Source organism: Mytilus californianus, unplaced genomic scaffold, assembly GCF_021869535.1.
Source record: "Mytilus californianus isolate M0D057914Y unplaced genomic scaffold, xbMytCali1.0.p SCAF_3, whole genome shotgun sequence".
NCBI lineage: Eukaryota > Metazoa > Mollusca > Bivalvia > Mytilida > Mytilidae > Mytilus > Mytilus californianus.
Genome location: NW_026262679.1, coordinates 24,869,142 through 24,887,367, shown reverse-complemented (window position 1 = coordinate 24,887,367; position 18,226 = coordinate 24,869,142). Strand labels below are relative to the sequence as shown.

Here is an 18,226-nt window from a genome sequence, read left to right as displayed (position 1 = left end):
GTAGAAAAAGATGTCAGTTTACAGAGATATTTGTCAAAACTCTGAAAAATGTTTGTTATGGTTATCTCCCATTGTTTGTATTTAAAAAAAAAAATAGAAGTATTATTTTACATATGTTTTTTTGAACTGTCTGTCTGTATTTTAGAAGAAATGAAATTAAATAGGATGCAGTTCTATCAGTAAACTAGTTATACACCATTCGTTCATAAAAATAAACATTTTCATGGTATAAACAAATTCTTTTATGTATGAAAATTCTCAAAACTACTACCAATGCTATTTGTAATAATCAACATAACATACATTCATGTTGCTTTCATACCAATATGCCATTGCATACCCCATGGATACATGTATATATTCTGTATTAAAATGGTTTCTAGATATTAATAACTTAATATTGAGTTTTCTAGGATTTTAAAAGGCAAACTGGTGTGACTTTTTTTTTTAAATCCATATAAATCAGAGCTATATATATATGAAGTGAAAAATTTTACAAGGCTTTAATGATTAATGTTTACGTGTTTTTAAAGGCAGTGCTTTAATGCCTTTCTAGTTGCCGTGTTAATATTTCTTTCCGCGATATCCAACTTATCTACGTGGGGGGTCATTTAGCTCCAAGTAGATCCGGAAAATGTTGATTCTCTCCTCTTCTTATTGTGGTATAAAATGTTTTTTGTCTCATTTCATTTACATTGGGAAATAGAGAAACGATCATTGTGTTTTGTTAGTTTTAAAAACTTCTGATATATTTGTATTTTACATTATAAGCAGTCCACCGATTGACAAACTAGAATTATTTGAATTCCGTGTGGAAAGAGGTCGGGTTAATTTCGAGTGTTATCTGCAATCTAGATGTTTATAAATCATTTCAGTCGTTGATATAATAATTAAAGGTCGACTGAACATGAATTATATTATACAATTTAAAGCGCATTTCTGTTTATGCACGCGAACCCGTCTAACGTTATTGTTATTTCGCAGTTATATAAAGTAGCAAATTATCGTTCCTGAATAGGTGGCGCCGTGGTAGCCGATCCTGTACTTCAACTTCCGGTTTCTGCACTGTGCAACTATTACAGTTGCATTTTTAATTAACGATGCCAAGTACTTGTTGTTGTGTACCTGGATGTCATTTAAGAGGAGGACATGCATTTCCAAATGACTTAAAAAGAAGGAAAAGTTGGATCAACGCCATGGCCCATACGCAGATTGGACGAGAACACGATGAAATCGTGGAGTCCATCTCAATCAGCTGTTGTTTGCAAGGCACATTTTACTGAAAAAGACTACGTGCAGGAAACTATTCATGGTAAAACTCTATTTTCTTTTTAAAATATATAGTTATATATGTAATCGCCATACGAATAAACCAAAGTCAGTTTACAACCGCAATTATCGTTTTAGAATAAAAGGGGGTGGTTAATTCAAGACGTCATAATTTATTGGATTACGATTCAATGTGATCTGTTTGAGATTTTTTGGTGCTTGCTACAATTATAATGATTTCTTACAAGAGGTATATCATACTGAGAATTATTTTAGCAGTAATTATGCTTATGTAGTAATGACAGGAATGCATAAGCTATGCCTCATAGACTTTCTTGAAAAATATCAATGACAATGTTAACAGGAACAAAACAATGACATGCTCTCATCTATATTATAGTTATTTAGGTACAAACAATGTATGTTTGTTGCATACGTCTCTCATTGTTTGTCCTTTGGATTTACATAACATACATTTTGATGTACATTGAATCAGGCTAACATAGTTTTATCCAGATTGTAATGAATAAATCTAGTTAATATTTTGCCAGGTTACGAGTACAAAGGAATTACAGTTATCTCGTACCATTGTAACTCGTACCAATGTCAACTCGTACCACTAAACAAAAACTCGTTCCAATGCAAACTCGTACCATGGTAAATTCATACCATTGTAAACTTGACCAACTTATTTAAATGCATTCAAATGGTGTTTAATGATGAATATATACTTTGATTTCACTCAATACCTCTTAAGTCTGTAAAATGTATATAATTTGAAATTACAATAACCAATTTGTAGCTAATTTTCCTTGTCTAATTGGATAGAGAAAACCGTGGCAGATTGGCTTTGTTGTCTCCCTTGAATAGACTCTTTTTTAAACTTTTACTGACAACTATTTGATTTAATTTTTAATCATTCCAAATCAGTAACATTGAATAGATTTGGGTATTTTTCTATTGTTTCTAAAAGGAATTTTATTTAATGAAAGAATTTATTGATTGTGTTTTAAAGGTTTAAAAATGTTTATGACCAACAGTTAGAAAGTATGAAATTTATTTTTATACAATATTCAGCACATTTCAGCAGAATATGACCATGCTTATATGATTATACAAGTTGATTAGTTAAAGATAAAAAAAACCAAGTTGATTAGTTAATAATCAACCAATAATCACACAATCAAAGGAATTTAATATATTTATTAGCATGGTAATTAAGAAATTACATTTGTATTTTTGTCTAAGTTTTCATTAAAATCTGGTATAAATTTCAAAGATATTTTAATTTTTTGTATAAAGCTTATAAAATAAATCATAAAACATTCATATTTTTGTCTAAGTTTTCATTAAAATCTAGTATAAAATTCAAGTAATTCAACTTTTTTTATTTAGTTTACCAAAAAAAAATCATAAAACTTTCGTATTTTTGAATATATTTTTAATGGTACGAGTTTGCAGTGGTACGAGTTCTGATTGGTACGACTTCCCAGTGGTACGAGTTTACGTTGGTACGAGTTTACAATGGTACGAGTTAACTTGCTTCTGTACAAAGTATGCATTGCTTATGGAAGTTCATTTAATTATAAAAAAACTAATGTTTTATAACCTTTTTCAGGGCACAAACCCACCATACAGAGACTTAAGTCTACTGCCAATCCCAGCCTATTTTCCTGGACCAAGCAAGAGACTGAATCGTCCGCAAAAAGAAAAATCAGGGCAGTTTCCTGTGAAAACAAAAGAACTAAACTTGATGAATATTGTAGTAGAAATCTAGAGGAAAGTTTTGATTGTAAAGTTGGTTTTCCTGAAGAAGTAATTCATACTGCAGACAGGATTTATGACTGTCCACCACCAACTGCCGAGCTAATGTTGAGCTTCACAGATGGAATTACACAAACACCATCAATGCCTATATTTTCAGCAGAGAATTTTGAAATGAAGACACGTGACACAGCCATGCATTTTTATACCGGTTTAGAGTTGTTTTATTAAATTTTTATTTGTTTTGACCACACTTGGTTCAACAGCACATTGTTTGAGATACATATATTTTCAAATTGATAGGGTGTCATTTGAAAATCAGTTTTTTTATGACTTTGATGAAATTGATGCATTATACAACCAACTTTGAACTGTCTAGATTCTAGATTGAAACTAGTGTTAAGAATATTGTGTAAACATGGATTGTTTTTATGTCTAAACAGTGGCGTGAGGCTAACACTTGGCAATTTAGTGGTTTAGTCAGGTATTTTTCGCCATCCAACTTAGAATTAAAGTTTCCTACAACTTGGATTATTATTGACAGCACAGAATATCCCGTGATAAAAGCTAAAGCTCCTAGAGCTCAGGCAACCTTTTCATCACATAAAAACAGAAACACTGAAAATACTTGTATGTTCGACACCTGGTGGTTTAGTCAACTATGTCTCTAATGCATATGTTGGTTGTACCAGTGACTGTGAAATAGTTGAAAGATGTAGAATAGTTCAATTATGTGATCCAGGTGACAGTGTGATGGCAGACAAAGGTTTAAATGTGCAAGATTTGTTTGCTCACTTTTTTCAAAAAAAGAAACAGAATTAGTTCCAAAACTCTTATACGGGATAGAAAAGTCTCCAATTAACACGTGCACTTGGCAAAACATACAAAATTCTAATAAATCCTATGAATGGAACTGAAACAAAACTTTCATCTGAAATAACATTTAGTTGTTTTATGTTGTGTAATTTTAGAACTTGTATTGTGCGAAAGGATGCATAAATAAAAGTGACGCAATGAAGTTTGTTCTGATATATATATATAAATATTATTTACAATCACATGCACATGTGAATTGTAATGCATATAAAAATAAGGAGATGTGGTATGATATTCAGTGAGTTTATCGAACCAAAGTGCATAAGAAATGGGTTAAGCAGTTACAGGTGTTACTGTCACCATACAATCTCCAACAATTAGAAAAACTTGTACCGTGTAAAAAATTTCAGAGATCTTACAACTAAGTTTTGTTGTCTCACCTTGACTTTGGTGAATTGTTTATATCTGTTGATGTAAATATAAAAAAGAAGATGTGGTATGATTGCCAATGAGACAACTCTCCACAAGAGACCAAATGACACAGAAATTAACAGCTATAGGTCACAGTACGGCCTTCAACAATGAGCAAAGCACATACTGCACAGTGAGCTATAAAAGGCCCCGAAATGACAATGTAAAACAATTCAAACAAGAAAACTAACGGCCTAATTTATGTACAAAAAATGAACGAATAACAAATATGCAACACATAAACAAACGACAACCACTGAATTACAGGCTCCTGACTTGGGACAGGCACATACATGTACATACAGAATGTGGCGGGGTTAAACATGTTCTCGGGATCCCAACCCACCCCCTAACCTGGGACAGTGGTGTAACAGTACAATATAAGAGCGAACTATAAAAATCAGTTGAAAGAGGCTTAACTCATCAGATGGATAAATACAAATACAAGTGGACGTGGCCGGGTAGTTGTACATCCAAACAACAAAAAGACACTAAGTACAGATCTGAGAGTACTCGCATTTACTGACAGCTAGTTCAAAGCCACAAACAACTGATAAAAAAATCTTGCATCTAAGACTAAATTATCAATCCGTAAGCTCCCTTTAGAATTTTATAAATTTTAGATTTTACATTTCTGAGTTATGGGGTTTTATTCATTAAAAAGGGGGGGATTTTCCAGTTTTTGGACAACAACTCAAAAATGCTTTAAGCAGTTCGCATGAAACTTTGGTGAATTATTTATAGCTATTGATGTAATCTCCCTATTGATTTTCATAAATTTCAAATATGACATTGAGAAGAAATTGAACTTTATTTGTTTATAGTCTGGCAACAGATTTATTAAGTATTGCGCAACAGCACAGTGTATTGCACAACAGCAAGAAATCTTTAATTGAATATAAATTCAATTCATATAACCGATTTCAAGTTCTTTGACTACATTTATTCAGAAACTATAATATGTCAAATATTTAATTACAATCCAAATTCAGACCTGTATCAAGCTTGAATATTGTGTCCATTTTTGCCCCAACTGTTCAGGGTTGGACCTCTGTGGGTGTATCCAGCTGCGCTCAGCGAATCAGTGTATTACTTAATTAAGAACTCCTTTTTGTCGAGCCTGCGACTTTTGTCGCAGAAAGCTCGACATAGGGATAGTGATCCGGCAGCGTTAGCTAACTTCTTAAAAGCTTTATATTTTAGAAGGTGGAAGGTCTGGATGCTTCATACTTTGTATATGGATGCCTCATGTTACGAAGTTTCCGTCAGTCACATGTCCAATGTCCTTGACCTCATTTTCATGGTTCAGTGACTACTTGAAAAAAAAGTTAAGATTTTTTGTAATGTTGAATTCTCTCTTATTATAAGTAATAGGATAACTATATTTGGTATGTGCATACCTTGCAAGGTCCTCATGCCCGTCAGACAGTTTTCACTTGACCTCGACCTCATTTCATGGATCAGTGAACAAGGTTAAGTTTTGGTGGTCAAGTCCATATCTCAGATACTATAAGCAATAGGTCTAGTATATTCGATGTATGGAAGGACTGTAAGGTGTACATGTCCAACTGGCAGGTGTCATCTGATCTTGACCTCATTTTCATGGTTCAGTGGTTATAGTTAAGTTTTTGTGTTTTGGTCTGTTTTTCTTATACACTATGCAATAGGTCTACTATATTTGGTGTATGGAATGATTGTAAGGTGTACATGTCTAGCTGGCAGGTGTCATCTGACCTTGACCTCATTTTCACGGTTCAGTGGTCAAAGTTAAGTTTTTGAGTTTTGTCTTTTTTTCTAATACTATATGCAATAGTTCAACTATATTTGGTGTATGGAAATATTTTATGATCTATATGTCAGTCACGCAGGTTTTTTTTTACCTTGACCTCATTTTCAAGGTTCATTGCTCAGTTTTAAGTTTTTGTGTTTTGGTCTGTTTTTCTTAAACTATAAGCAATAGGTCAACTATATTTGTTGTATGGAAGAATTGTTAGCTGTACATGCCTGCCTAGCATGGTTCATCTGACCTTGACCTCATTTTCTTGGTTCATTGGTCAATGTTTAGTTTACTTGGTTAATGTTAAGTTTATGTGACAGTTGTAATAAAGCTTTATATTTAGGACTATCAACATAATATCAATGATTAGTAAAGAAGGCGAGACATTTCAGTGTGTGCACTCTTGTTTCATTCATAAATTACTTTATACTTGGAAATATAATTTTGCTTGGAGTTATAGTTTCTAAAAAAAGTATTGTCATTGAAAGAGTTGACATGTTGCAATGTACATTTATTCTACATAGTTCTATGGTACCCAATCAAAAGTTTATATTAAAGAAAGAAGTCAAAGGTTTCCCATCATAGTTTAGTTACATACATTTTTTTTATACCTGAGGTCGTTGAATATAGATCATTATATAAATAAGGAGATGTGTTATGATTGCCAATGAAACAACTATCATCCATACATTGTACTTACCAGTAACAAACCACATTTGCAAAGTTGAATAAAATACAGTTGATAACATTTACTTATTACTTAAAAGAAAATGCCAAACTATTTTAAACAGTATTTGACTATAAACATAGATAAAAAAGGTACAAACTGGACATAATGCACTAGTTCATAAACAAGTGAGAACAATCGCCTTCATATAGTGCTCAGAATATGACATTCATAAAACTTGTTCAATATCATTAGAGAACTCTAAATCTTAAATACTGAAAGCCACCTCTGATAAGTACAATGTACTATGCAAGATAATGATATAACTGGACTAAAAATACACACAACCTGTAATTAACTGCCTTTACAGCGCTTTCGCGCTTTGATTTATAAATAGATCTTACTCATTATTTTTTATCTTTTTAGAAATCAGTATGTATCCTCAACAAAGTCAGCAAGGGTCAAGTGGTGGACATCCTAAACGTCGGAAAAAACGACCAATACATGGCCTAAGAGTAGTAGAAGTTACAAGGAGTAAAAGTGGATACGGATTTACAATTTCTGGTCAGCATCCTTGTGTTTTAAGCAACATCGTTAAAGATAGTCCTGCTGAATATGCCGGGTTAAAAGCTGGCAATTATCTGGTAGCTGTTAATAATCTAAACATAGCCAAAGCTCCTCATGATGATGTTGTACGTATGGTGGGAACCAGCACAGGTACTCTGATCTTACAGGTGGCTGAAAGTTACAATAGTTCAGATTCTTCTGATGAAGAATATCATCATAGGACTAAAGCTCGATATCCAAATAGAATCCGTCAAAGACATGGATCAAAACATGGTGAAAGAGTGTTAGGGGAATGTAACCAAAGAGAAAAACATAATTCTCAGGAACATAGACACAAAGAAACACATTTTGCCAAACCAGCTGATACCAAAGGTGCCATATCTAGGTCAAGAGCACGTCTGCATACACCTGTAGGTGCTGAAAATACTGTGACTCATTCTTCCAAAGATCTTCATCAGTTTGCAGGACCTTTACCTGTAGAGAGACGTTCAGCATCTCAGTCTCGATCATTGCATGTCACTCCAGTCATGCAGAGACCTCAGGCTAAACAAGCTATTGTAAAAAGTACAACCCAGAGTGCTCACTCATCCAGACAAATGGCATTCATGGGATCTAAAAACCATTACGGTAGTGTAGATCAAAATTTGAATGGTATAACAAATGCCCAAAAGTCATACGCAAATAACAGTATATCGTCTTTATTAAAAACATCAGTTGCCAATACTTCAGCTAATAATGCATTCATTGTTATGGATGATGATGACGGTGATGATGAAGAGAGTTTATTGAATCAGAGTTTTCATGAAACAAGGGTTGTAGTTGGTTACATTGGTTCATTAGAAATGCCCAGTGATGCTGACAAGCCACATATTCGCATTCAGTCAATTCGAAATGCAGTGCGTAGATTAAGAGTTGAACAAAAAATTCATACTTTAGTATTAATGGAAGTTTCAGCAGATGGTGTCAAGTTGACAAACTGTATGGGAACAACTGTTGCCCATTATCCTGTTGATAGGATAGCATTCAGTGGTGTTACACCTGATGACAAACGATTCTTTGGGATTGTCACATTACATTGTTCTAACAGTGATGAAACTGGAAGTGAAGCTGGTAGTCAGGATGAATCTGTTTCTAGTGGATCCTGTCATGTATTCATGGTTGATCCTGAAATCAAATCACATAATATTCATGCACAAAAAGCAAAGTCGTTTGGTATAACATGTACACCTACACCAGACAGACATCATTGCGCAGAGTTTCCTAAATCTGCTACACCAGTCATTCTATGCATCAGTAATTTGTATAAAGATAGACCAGGGGTGTCTAATGACAATGAATTAGCACTGTCTCAGGCTTTTACTGACCCTTCAAGAGCCCCACAGCGTACCGCTAGTAATAGCAGCAATAGTGATAGTGGACTTGGTTTTGGTAAGGAAGAACCTGGTTCTGAACGTGTATTGGTTGTGAACATGCCTCCACCACCTGACCCACCGAGTCAGAATGGATGGCACGCTACAATTAACAATTCTGTTCACCATTGTTCACCTGATAATCATACTATACCAACTCCATGCCGTAACGTTCCGAAATCTGTCTCTATGCATGGGGAAGCAAGCAATAGATTGAACCAATCAACTCTAAGTGAAGATTGGGGCAGGAACAAGCGAAAAATAAACCCCAGAGCAATGCCTGATCATGGACCAAAGTATAATTCTACTGATGGATTAGAGAGACAAAATAGTGCAGAAAATCTCAGAGCTAGTATGAGAAGACTGATACAACAAAGACAACGAAGTGGTTCGACCATCAGCAGTGATCAGGAGTCAAACAGTTCAAATGTGAGTGACTTTCAAAGGTCTTTTTCACAACCTGATCTTCAAAAGTCATCAACTTCCGCATTCAGTAAACACCTGCCTGACCAGAGTTATGGCTCCTGTCCAAACAACAGCAAAATTGACAATGGAGATGTTGATGATGACAGATTAAGTCCAAGAGCTTTCTTACCACCACCTTTTTCACAGTTACGATCACCATCAGCTCCTCCAACCTTTCACCGGGATGATAGTTTTGATGATATTCCTGCAGCAGAGACCAGTGGGATGTGTAGTCTGATAGAGAGATTTGAACAAGACCAGGCCTTCAGAATATCATCACCTGTAGATGTGTCTCGTAGATACTCTGAAGGAACACCAAAACAGCAAAAACAGGTAAAATTCTTTTTTTAAGTACATGTGCAACTTGTTATGGCTTTCCTTCAGTAGTCAGTGCTTCTGTACTAACATGATTAATACATGTAGCATACCTTTCTTAAATACTCTGTTGATAATATTTGATATTATTTAGAAACTAAGGTTTCCAATATCCCCTCAGGCAAAATTCGCCTCAAGTGGATTTGGCTATTCCTTTAGGGTCCCTTTTAATCATGTACAGTGTAGCTCCATTCAAAAAGTTACACATCCTTGACTCAAATTTTTGGATTTCTGTGTTCCTTTTGTCAGAAGGTAAATTTAAACAGACTCATTTTCCATTTATTTTTTTCAATAAGGGAGAACTTGATCCCCTTTCATAAAAATAAAAATGAGAAGAAGTGGAATGAATTACAATTAGACAACTTTCAACCAGAAACTACATGACGTAAAAGTTAGCAACTATACATGTAGGTCACCATGTACATGCATATAATAATTGTCATAAGATCTTTATGTTTTGAACTTTTGATCCTAGAGGACATGCCCTGCACTCTTAATAAAAGAAAGCAGCAAAAGTTATCTGCAATATAAGATCTAGTGCTACAAAAATCGCAATATGACTAAATCCATTGGATGACTCGAGCTCAAGCTCCTTATACAACATTGTACAATGTACATGTAAAAATGATTTTTGACTAATTTTAGAGTTTTGCTTACTAGTATTATCTCAATTTTTTGACAAGTGAGTGATTCAGGCTCTTATGATCCATTAATTTGTATCAAATTCACTTTGTTATAAGGACCATGTCCATTTTTGTATACATTGTAATTTGTTATGCTAATTGTAATATCTTCATCATGTTCATGCTGCATCATTAAAATTGAAACGTATCATTTGAGAAAGTTTGTCCAGATTTTTTCAACAAAACAGACCGGGAAGTATAATTATAGCTGCTAGCTAGTAAGCATGGCAATTGTGTGTAATAACAATATTAAGACAACCATTTTGAAATTAGAACCACTTTCTTTCTTTTTTTTAATGTAGTTATTAAGTCTCCCAAACGAAGTTTTGGAAGACTTATTGTTTTTGCTCAGTTCTTATTATTATTATTATTATTCTTCTTCTTCTTCTTCTTCTTCCGCCGCTTTTAAATTTGAACTTGTCCGCACCCGTTCTCCAAAACCGCTTGTCAGATTAACTTAGGGTTTCACAATATGTTAGACTAACATGTCTAGTGGTGCAATCAGGGTTTTGTTTGTGCAATGGGGTTTATAAAGGGGTACTTTGAGGGGCAAAAAGAAAAGAGGGTTTTACTATAGAACCCTATGGGATTTTATTTTTTAAAATTTTCAAATGATTATAAATTGAAAACCGTTCGTGATAGACACAATCTTTTTAATTGAAAATGTTCTAAATGATAAAGCCCATTAAATGAAATACAGGGTTAGTCCCCAGGGGTCACCCCCACCCCCTGCCATTTAAGAAAGTTCTAATACCTTGTAAGTGGTCAAGATCCCCACCCCTAAACCATATATATTCTGGTTTGTCATGCTAAGATGGTTTCAATGATATACAGGGTTAGTCCCCAGGGGTCATCCCGACCCCCTGCCATTTGAGAAAGTTCTAATATCTTGTAAATGGTCGAGATCCCCACCCCTAAACCATATATATTCTGTTTTGTCATGATAAAGCACATCAAATGTAATACAGGGTTAGTCCCCAGGGGTCACCCCCACCCCCTGCCATTTAAGAAAGTTCTAATATCTTCTAAGTGGTCAAGATCCCCACCCCTAAACCATATATATTCTGGTTTGTCATGCTAAGATGGTTTCAATGATATACAGGGTTAGTCCCCAGGGGTCATCCCGACCCCCTGCCATTTGAGAAAGTTCTAATATCTTGTAAATGGTCTAGATCCCCACCCCTAAACCATATATATTCTGTTTTGTCATGATAAAGCACATCAAATGAAATACAGGGTTAGTCCCCAGGGGTCACCCCCACCCCCTGCCATTTAAGAAAGTTCTAATATCTTGTAAGTGGTCAAGATCCCCACCCCTAAACCATATATATTCTGGTTTGTCATGCTAAGATGGTTTCAATGATAACCAGGGTTAGTCCCCCAGGGGTCATCCCGACCCCCTGCCATTTGAGAAAGTTCTAATATCTTGTAAATGGTCGAGATCCCCACCCCTAAACCATATATATTCTGGTTTGTCATGATAAAGCACATCTAATGAAATACAGGGTTAGTCCCAGGGGTCACCCCCACCCCCTGCCATTTAAGAAAGTTCTAATATCTTGTAAGTGATCAAGATCCCCACCCCTAAACCATATATATTCTGGTTTGTCATGCGAAGATGGTTTGAATGATATACAGGGTTAGTCCCCAGGGGTCATCCCGACCCCCTGCCATTTGAGAAAGTTCTAATATCTTGTAAATGGTTGAGATCCCCACCCCTAAACCAAATATATTCCTATTTGTCATGTCTCGAACATTTGAATGACGTATACGGTCAGTCCCCAGGGGTTCCCCCCACCCCCAATGTTCTAATATCTTGTAAATGGTTGAGATCCCCACCCCTAAACCATATATATTCCTGTTCGTCATGTAATGAACATTTGAATGACGTATAGGGCCAGTCCCCAGGGGTTCCTCCCCACCCCCAATGTTCTAGTATCTTGTAAATGGTCGAGATCCCCACCCCTAAACCATATATATTCTGGTTTGTCATGCCAAGATGATTTGAATGATATACAAGGTTAGTCCCCAGGCATCACTAATGCATATAACTTTACTGGACCAAACCAATTTTCACTGGACGTTGCCCAATGTCAGGCGACCCTGGGAATTACGAATTATGGGAGTTTCGTTTGGGAGACTTCGTAACAGCATCCTGTTACAATCATTTCTTGTTTTAATTACGTTGTACATGCATGTATATAAAATCTCCAAATAATTTATAATAGTTTGGATATACAGAATATTCTCCATGGATTATAAATAACTATTATAAAACTTCTTGCTTAGAACACAATTATAAGTAATTAATGACACGTACAATGATAAGTACAAATGGCCAAGTACAATGTATATTACATGTACATCAGAAAAATAATCAACAAACACTCAGAAATTTATATCTTACGTCTTAAACTTAAACTGAGGTTTTTCTGTGAGAAAATCCATAAATTATTTAGAAAAAAAAATCATTTCCCACGTACTTGTTGATGTTAGTCTACTGTACAAGTTTTATATAAATAAATCATTTGTTTTGGTTTTCTAGTAAAGAGTTGGTGTGTTAAGTAGTAGCTACTTCTTAATAATTTATAAATTTCCTTTTTGTTACAACGACGATTTCCTGAACAATACAGGATATAACTGTACTCACAAATACCATACATGGATAGAAAGTGTAAAGACGGTTAATTTTACATTTTCAAAACGGTTTCATTGTTTTCATTGTGAAGGACTACTTTAATTGAAAGTGCTTATGAGTGTAAAATGTTTTATGTGGACAGTGATGAGGAAAATGGGGGGTCAGGGTCAAATGATAATGTTGTATTAAGAAGAAAGGCAAGTGTTGATGAACCTGAAGATGAGCATGAAGAGAGGCCTGTTGAGTTACGGACAGCATTATTCGAAGCTATGAACCTTGTTACTCCAATACCACGTAAAAGACAAATATCACCCGCTCAGTTACGTAGGTTCTATAGTCAGAGGCGTACAACCAAATTAATTCAGTCCTATAAGGTAGGTTTACTTAATACATGTAACATTGGCTCAGTACAGAGGCTTTGTATTCACCATTTATACAGTATACAGCCATGCAATGGGCAAAATGAAGGTTTGCAAGTACAAACAAAATGTATCATCATTTTGAAAGAAAGAAAATATTTTTAGTTATTCCGGGTTCCACTTACTCCAGATATTTATACTCCAGGGGAAGTAATAAATTTTCTTTCCAGAGACAACCTTAGTATTTAAATAGAGTTATCTTTCTTTGTAAGACCGTAAAATCATGGAATAACGATTATTTTAATATCAATTATACATTTTTGTCAAGCCTTTCAATATTTTTGAACACTTGAATAGAATAATTTAGTATACAAATATTTGTTACAATATTTTGCTATATTATTTAAAAAATTATTGTGAGGCCATTTGGAGTTCATTTATTTGGTATCAATAGGAGCAGATTTTTCTTATAGTTTTGTTGTAAGGCTTTCTTATTTTCTAATAATATGAACGTTAACACAGTTTTATTTTTTTGTTCAGAAATTTGCAATATATATTTCAACCAAATTGAATTGTAAAAGTTGTTATACACAGACTACACAGACTATGTATTTGGTTTAAATGATTAATCTCCAAATTACCTTAAAAAATAATGTAAATTAGTGTCACAATATATAGTAATCTCTTTAATTTATTTTCTATCGGTTTAAAATGGTTGAATATTATCATTAATTATCTTCTTTCAATAGTAACTTATAAAGGGATTATTGTAGATTGGTGATTCTCAAATTAGCTCTTTATAATAAAATTTACATGTAAATAGAAATTTCTACAATCTCTGCTCAATTAAGATATTCTAATAAGGAATTGATCAAATCTAGTCTTTTTGTCACTATTTTTATAGTGTATGTTGATTAAGTGGATCTAAGTTTGATCTATCAAAATTTATTTAGGAAATGGGGACATGTTTTTAGTTTATGGTAGATATACTAATGGCAAAATACAAGAAGGTTTGTTTTTTTTTATATTTTATACATGTATTTAAATATCATATATTAATGAAATATTGAAATAAGATATTTGTCAACAAGACTGCAAGCAGCAATAAATAAACAGCATAAACAGAAAAATAAACATCTAAATGTGAGCACACAGCCTGTGCATGCTTTATCTTAAATACATTTACCATCTCCCTATAGTGCTCAGGTTGTGTTTGGGCATAAATAATTGGAGTAGCATAACTTGTTGAATAAATCTAGTGTCTATGATGAGATACTACTATCATCAATATGTCTCATATGTATGGGAAGTAGCAACCAAGAAGTATATTGGTACATATATGTATATTACTATGTATAGAGCCATATAAACACACTTTCCTCCTAGATTTTAAATAAAAACAGCAATCTTTTTTCTTGCAGGTTTGTTGAATAAATATTTGGTATTTAAATAGTATGATACAAGTACTTTAGTGTAGGTGTATTACCATGTAAGAATCAAAGTTACCGAGATTATACATAAGAGTATTCAAAAAATATAATCTAATTTCTATTTAAGAAGAGAACTTTAATTTTATGAGATTTTGAATTCTGTTGATTTTCTGAAATAAACTTGTGAATCACATTTGTGCAAATACAAAAACAAAAGATATGCCTTGCAATAATGTTAGCCAATTATTATAACTCTGGTGCCAAGACATGTCTATATATACATATGATTTATGACAGAAAGAAGGATGAATCTTGGTCTTAAATCAAAATTGTCTGACAACATTCTCCCAACTCCAATCTTACAAAGGTATGTTTTCTAGCTCTAAATACTTTATGTACATGTTATGTATAGACATGGGTATCAAGTACCCAGCATTTCATTGAAGTTTTTATAACATGTCTGCGCTTCCCTGTGAATATTTAAATTATTGCCCAATCTTGTATTCATTGCACTGTTTATCAACGAGAGTGTTAAGTCTTGTGTCAATTTGTTGTTTGAACAAATTCAATTAAATATTGGTAAGTTTTGTTGGTACAGTAAGCATTAATAATCCGTTCTCTGTTAGTATATATACATTCATGATCAGTAGTACTACAACTATAGTTCTGTACAGTGTTGGCAAATAACCAAGCAATCTATAATAGTTTAAAAACTTTATAATTGTATAATCTCTTATGATTTTAATCAATATTGGATTGTAAACATAGGTATCTTTGATAGGTATCAGTAATGTAATAAGGGTTCCGACTTTGAAAAAAGTCTTAGGTGGCTTTTTTGGATGTTATCGTTGATCAGTAACTTTTATTTCTGGCCTATAATGCAGAAAGATGGAGTCAGCATCTATTCTATGTTTTGATTTATGTTGACATTGATGGTGACATATGCTGTATAACTTCATTGAGTATTGAACTTTTAAATAGTGGACAACATTTTAATATTTACTGCATGAATTCTTTGAAAGAAAATGATGGTGTTAAATTTGTTACCGATAGGTAACTTACTAATCAATCTAATGAAAACCTTTCACAAGGATAAGCTGTTTATAAAATAATGTGATCGCAGGGATTAGAAATGGCTGATTTGTTGAGCTGGAAGTCAACTTTAAGACCCTACCATACAATAGGTACGGGTAGACGTGCTAGGGTACCAATGGATTCTATATTTCGGCCAAGTACTCCGGGGCCAGTGGAAACTGTTACAAAGGCTTTTATTGCTAGATTCCGTAAACAGGTAATGTTTTTGTTTTTGAAAGAGTAGATGCATCATTTGAGTTATTTATTAGATTTATTTTATTAATGTGTTTTGTGAACGGCTTAGGTAGTTGACTGGAAAAAGATTCATAAAAAAAACCCAAGAAAATAAGAATTATTGACATGATAGTTCTGGATCTTTTAAAGCTGCTTGTCAATGGTGGATGTCACCCAATGAGGGGTGAAGTAGTTTGATATCACTTACTCCTGATCAACACAAAGCCAAAATTAAAAAAAAAATAAATAGTTTAGAAAGTTGGCAGCTCAGTTTATGTTTCAAAATTTTTTTTTATCCACAATCTGGTTAAAAATTTTCAATGGATCAGTTTTGATTAGGGTTAACAGTTGGATGAAAACATTGAAATAGAGTATTTTCTTGTCTTTCTTTTTCTTTTTTTTGGGGGGGGGGTGGGGGGTAGGGAGGGGGGTAAACAACAATGCTTATCCCTTTTGAATGTATATATACAATTCTTATAAACTAATCAAATGGTTTTGAAAATATTTTTGTATAGCATTTGGCTATATTTAGCATAGATTAGTCTGGAAAAATAACATTTCAGGAATGTGTGAAAACTTTAGAAAAATTTGACTAAATTAAGTGATTGAGATGATTTGACATTTGTCCTTCAATCTTTATTTGAAAATATCTACTGTTTTGGATGTTAGTCAGATCCAGTTAATCCTATATTAAACATACGTAAAGATATATGGCAATGAGCCCTTTATTCAGCAGTATGTAATAAGAATGTAACAATTATAACCATACAACGACCTGTATTTGTTTACATCCTTGTCCTTTGGTATTTTGTAGATACACGTAATTGGTAGAGTGTTGTCTCATTGACATTTATACAACATATATCTCCTTTGTTTATATTATATAAGTCAAAGGTTTTTAAGTACCCCCAGCACAAACGAACTTAATCCTGTGCAAATATACTTGAGAGAGTAAATTGTTTGATGCAGGGCTGGAAAATGGGGGTTTATTGGATTCAGACAGAAATTAAGCCTTACAAACAATCACCTACAGACCACTCAAAGAGTCGTCTTAAGGGTTCCTAACATGCAGAGAGAGTTTCTGACTCCGGGCAAGGCTGCGAATTTATACATCCTGCACAGGCAAACGGACGCCCCACTTTTGAAAGCATTGTACTATTTGTCTATAGAAGACCAAGGGCTGACCATATTCCTTTACTCCAGTCAACCCTTTGGGTCAATATTTGATATGTAACCTTATAATTATTGTGCAAATTGGCCTTACCAAATTTAATCTTGAGGAAAAATTGTACTGAAAATATAGAACCACCAGATTTGTAGTATTGGTGGTCCTATTGTCCACTAGGCTAAAAAAGATTTCAAGAACACTGCAAACGACATCAAACAGTCAACTAAGTTCTGCTGATTTTAACCATAGACAAGTTTCAATTCCATTCAGTAATGCTTTTAATTGCCATAAGTCTACAAAAATTGAAAAAATATAACAATGACCATTAAAGATCCTCCATGTTTACCAAGTCCCTGCATGACTAAAACAAATCAGATAAAACTAAAGACAACCTGACAATGCTCCTGACTTCGGACAGGCCCCTGTACACATAATATAAATTAAAACCTTATAAAGTCACACTTAGATATAAGCTATAGAAAACTGTGATCTGATATTGTGGATATTACCTATTGTTTCTACCATTTATCATCATCACTATATTGAATATATTGATTTAATGATGTCTATAAGTTTTATCTTCACTTTTAACAGCTTGGTATATATATCTTCAAGTCATTTATTTTCTGTATAATTCCATAAATGCTTGGTAAATTTGATTTACCTATGCAATACATGTATATAGATCTTTGATAACTTTTTCACCCTGCAATGTTTCACTGATTCAGAAATTATGAATACCATATTAAACATGTTAAACACCCTAGTTTGTTACATTATTTATAAGGGTATTTTAAATACAACTATTCAACCCAGAAACATGGAGTTTGGAATAAAATGTATAAAAATAAAATTTAAACTGATAGTTATTGCAGAAATTTAAGATTGAATTAGTCTGAAAATAGTTTTAGCCTGGGGAACACTGCCTGTATTTGGGAATATAACTCATAAATGAGATAATATGACCAGTGTAAGAAAAATGTTGACCTGAATGTCTTTTTGTTATTTACATTGCTAGGTTCCTGTCTCATTAACATAAACCATCTCCTTTTATTCATCT

At 33.6% G+C, this 18,226-nt stretch overlaps 2 protein-coding genes across 4 annotated transcripts in view; both read left to right on the top strand.

Annotated features, from left to right (window-relative positions):
- Positions 1-18,226, top strand: part of LOC127734183 (regulator of G-protein signaling 12-like) — a 66,099-nt gene that overhangs the window by 17,842 nt on the left and 30,031 nt on the right. For all 3 annotated transcript variants that reach the window (XM_052243911.1, XM_052243912.1, XM_052243913.1), the window contains exon 2: positions 7,191-9,538. In XM_052243911.1, coding sequence (XP_052099871.1) covers positions 7,199-9,538 — 2,340 coding nt within the window. In that variant the 5' untranslated portion in view covers positions 7,191-7,198. The remainder of the gene's footprint in view (positions 1-7,190; positions 9,539-18,226) is intronic.
- On the top strand, positions 804-4,051 carry LOC127734202 (uncharacterized). The gene is made up of 2 exons (XM_052243961.1): positions 804-1,312; positions 2,888-4,051. The coding sequence occupies exons 1-2, from the start codon at positions 1,228-1,230 to the stop codon at positions 3,262-3,264; spliced, it is 462 nt and encodes a 153-aa protein (XP_052099921.1). The 5' UTR covers positions 804-1,227; the 3' UTR covers positions 3,265-4,051.

What these genes read in the sequence shown, in the direction of transcription:
- LOC127734202 (XM_052243961.1), top strand. Translation starts at nt 1,228, where the DNA reads ATGAAATCGTGGAGTCCATCTCAATCAGCTGTTGTTTGCAAGGCACAT. An exon ending in CGTGCAGGAAACTATTCATG is followed by an intron (nt 1,313 to 2,887) that starts GTAAAACTCTAT and finishes AACCTTTTTCAG; the next exon opens with GGCACAAACCCACCATACAG.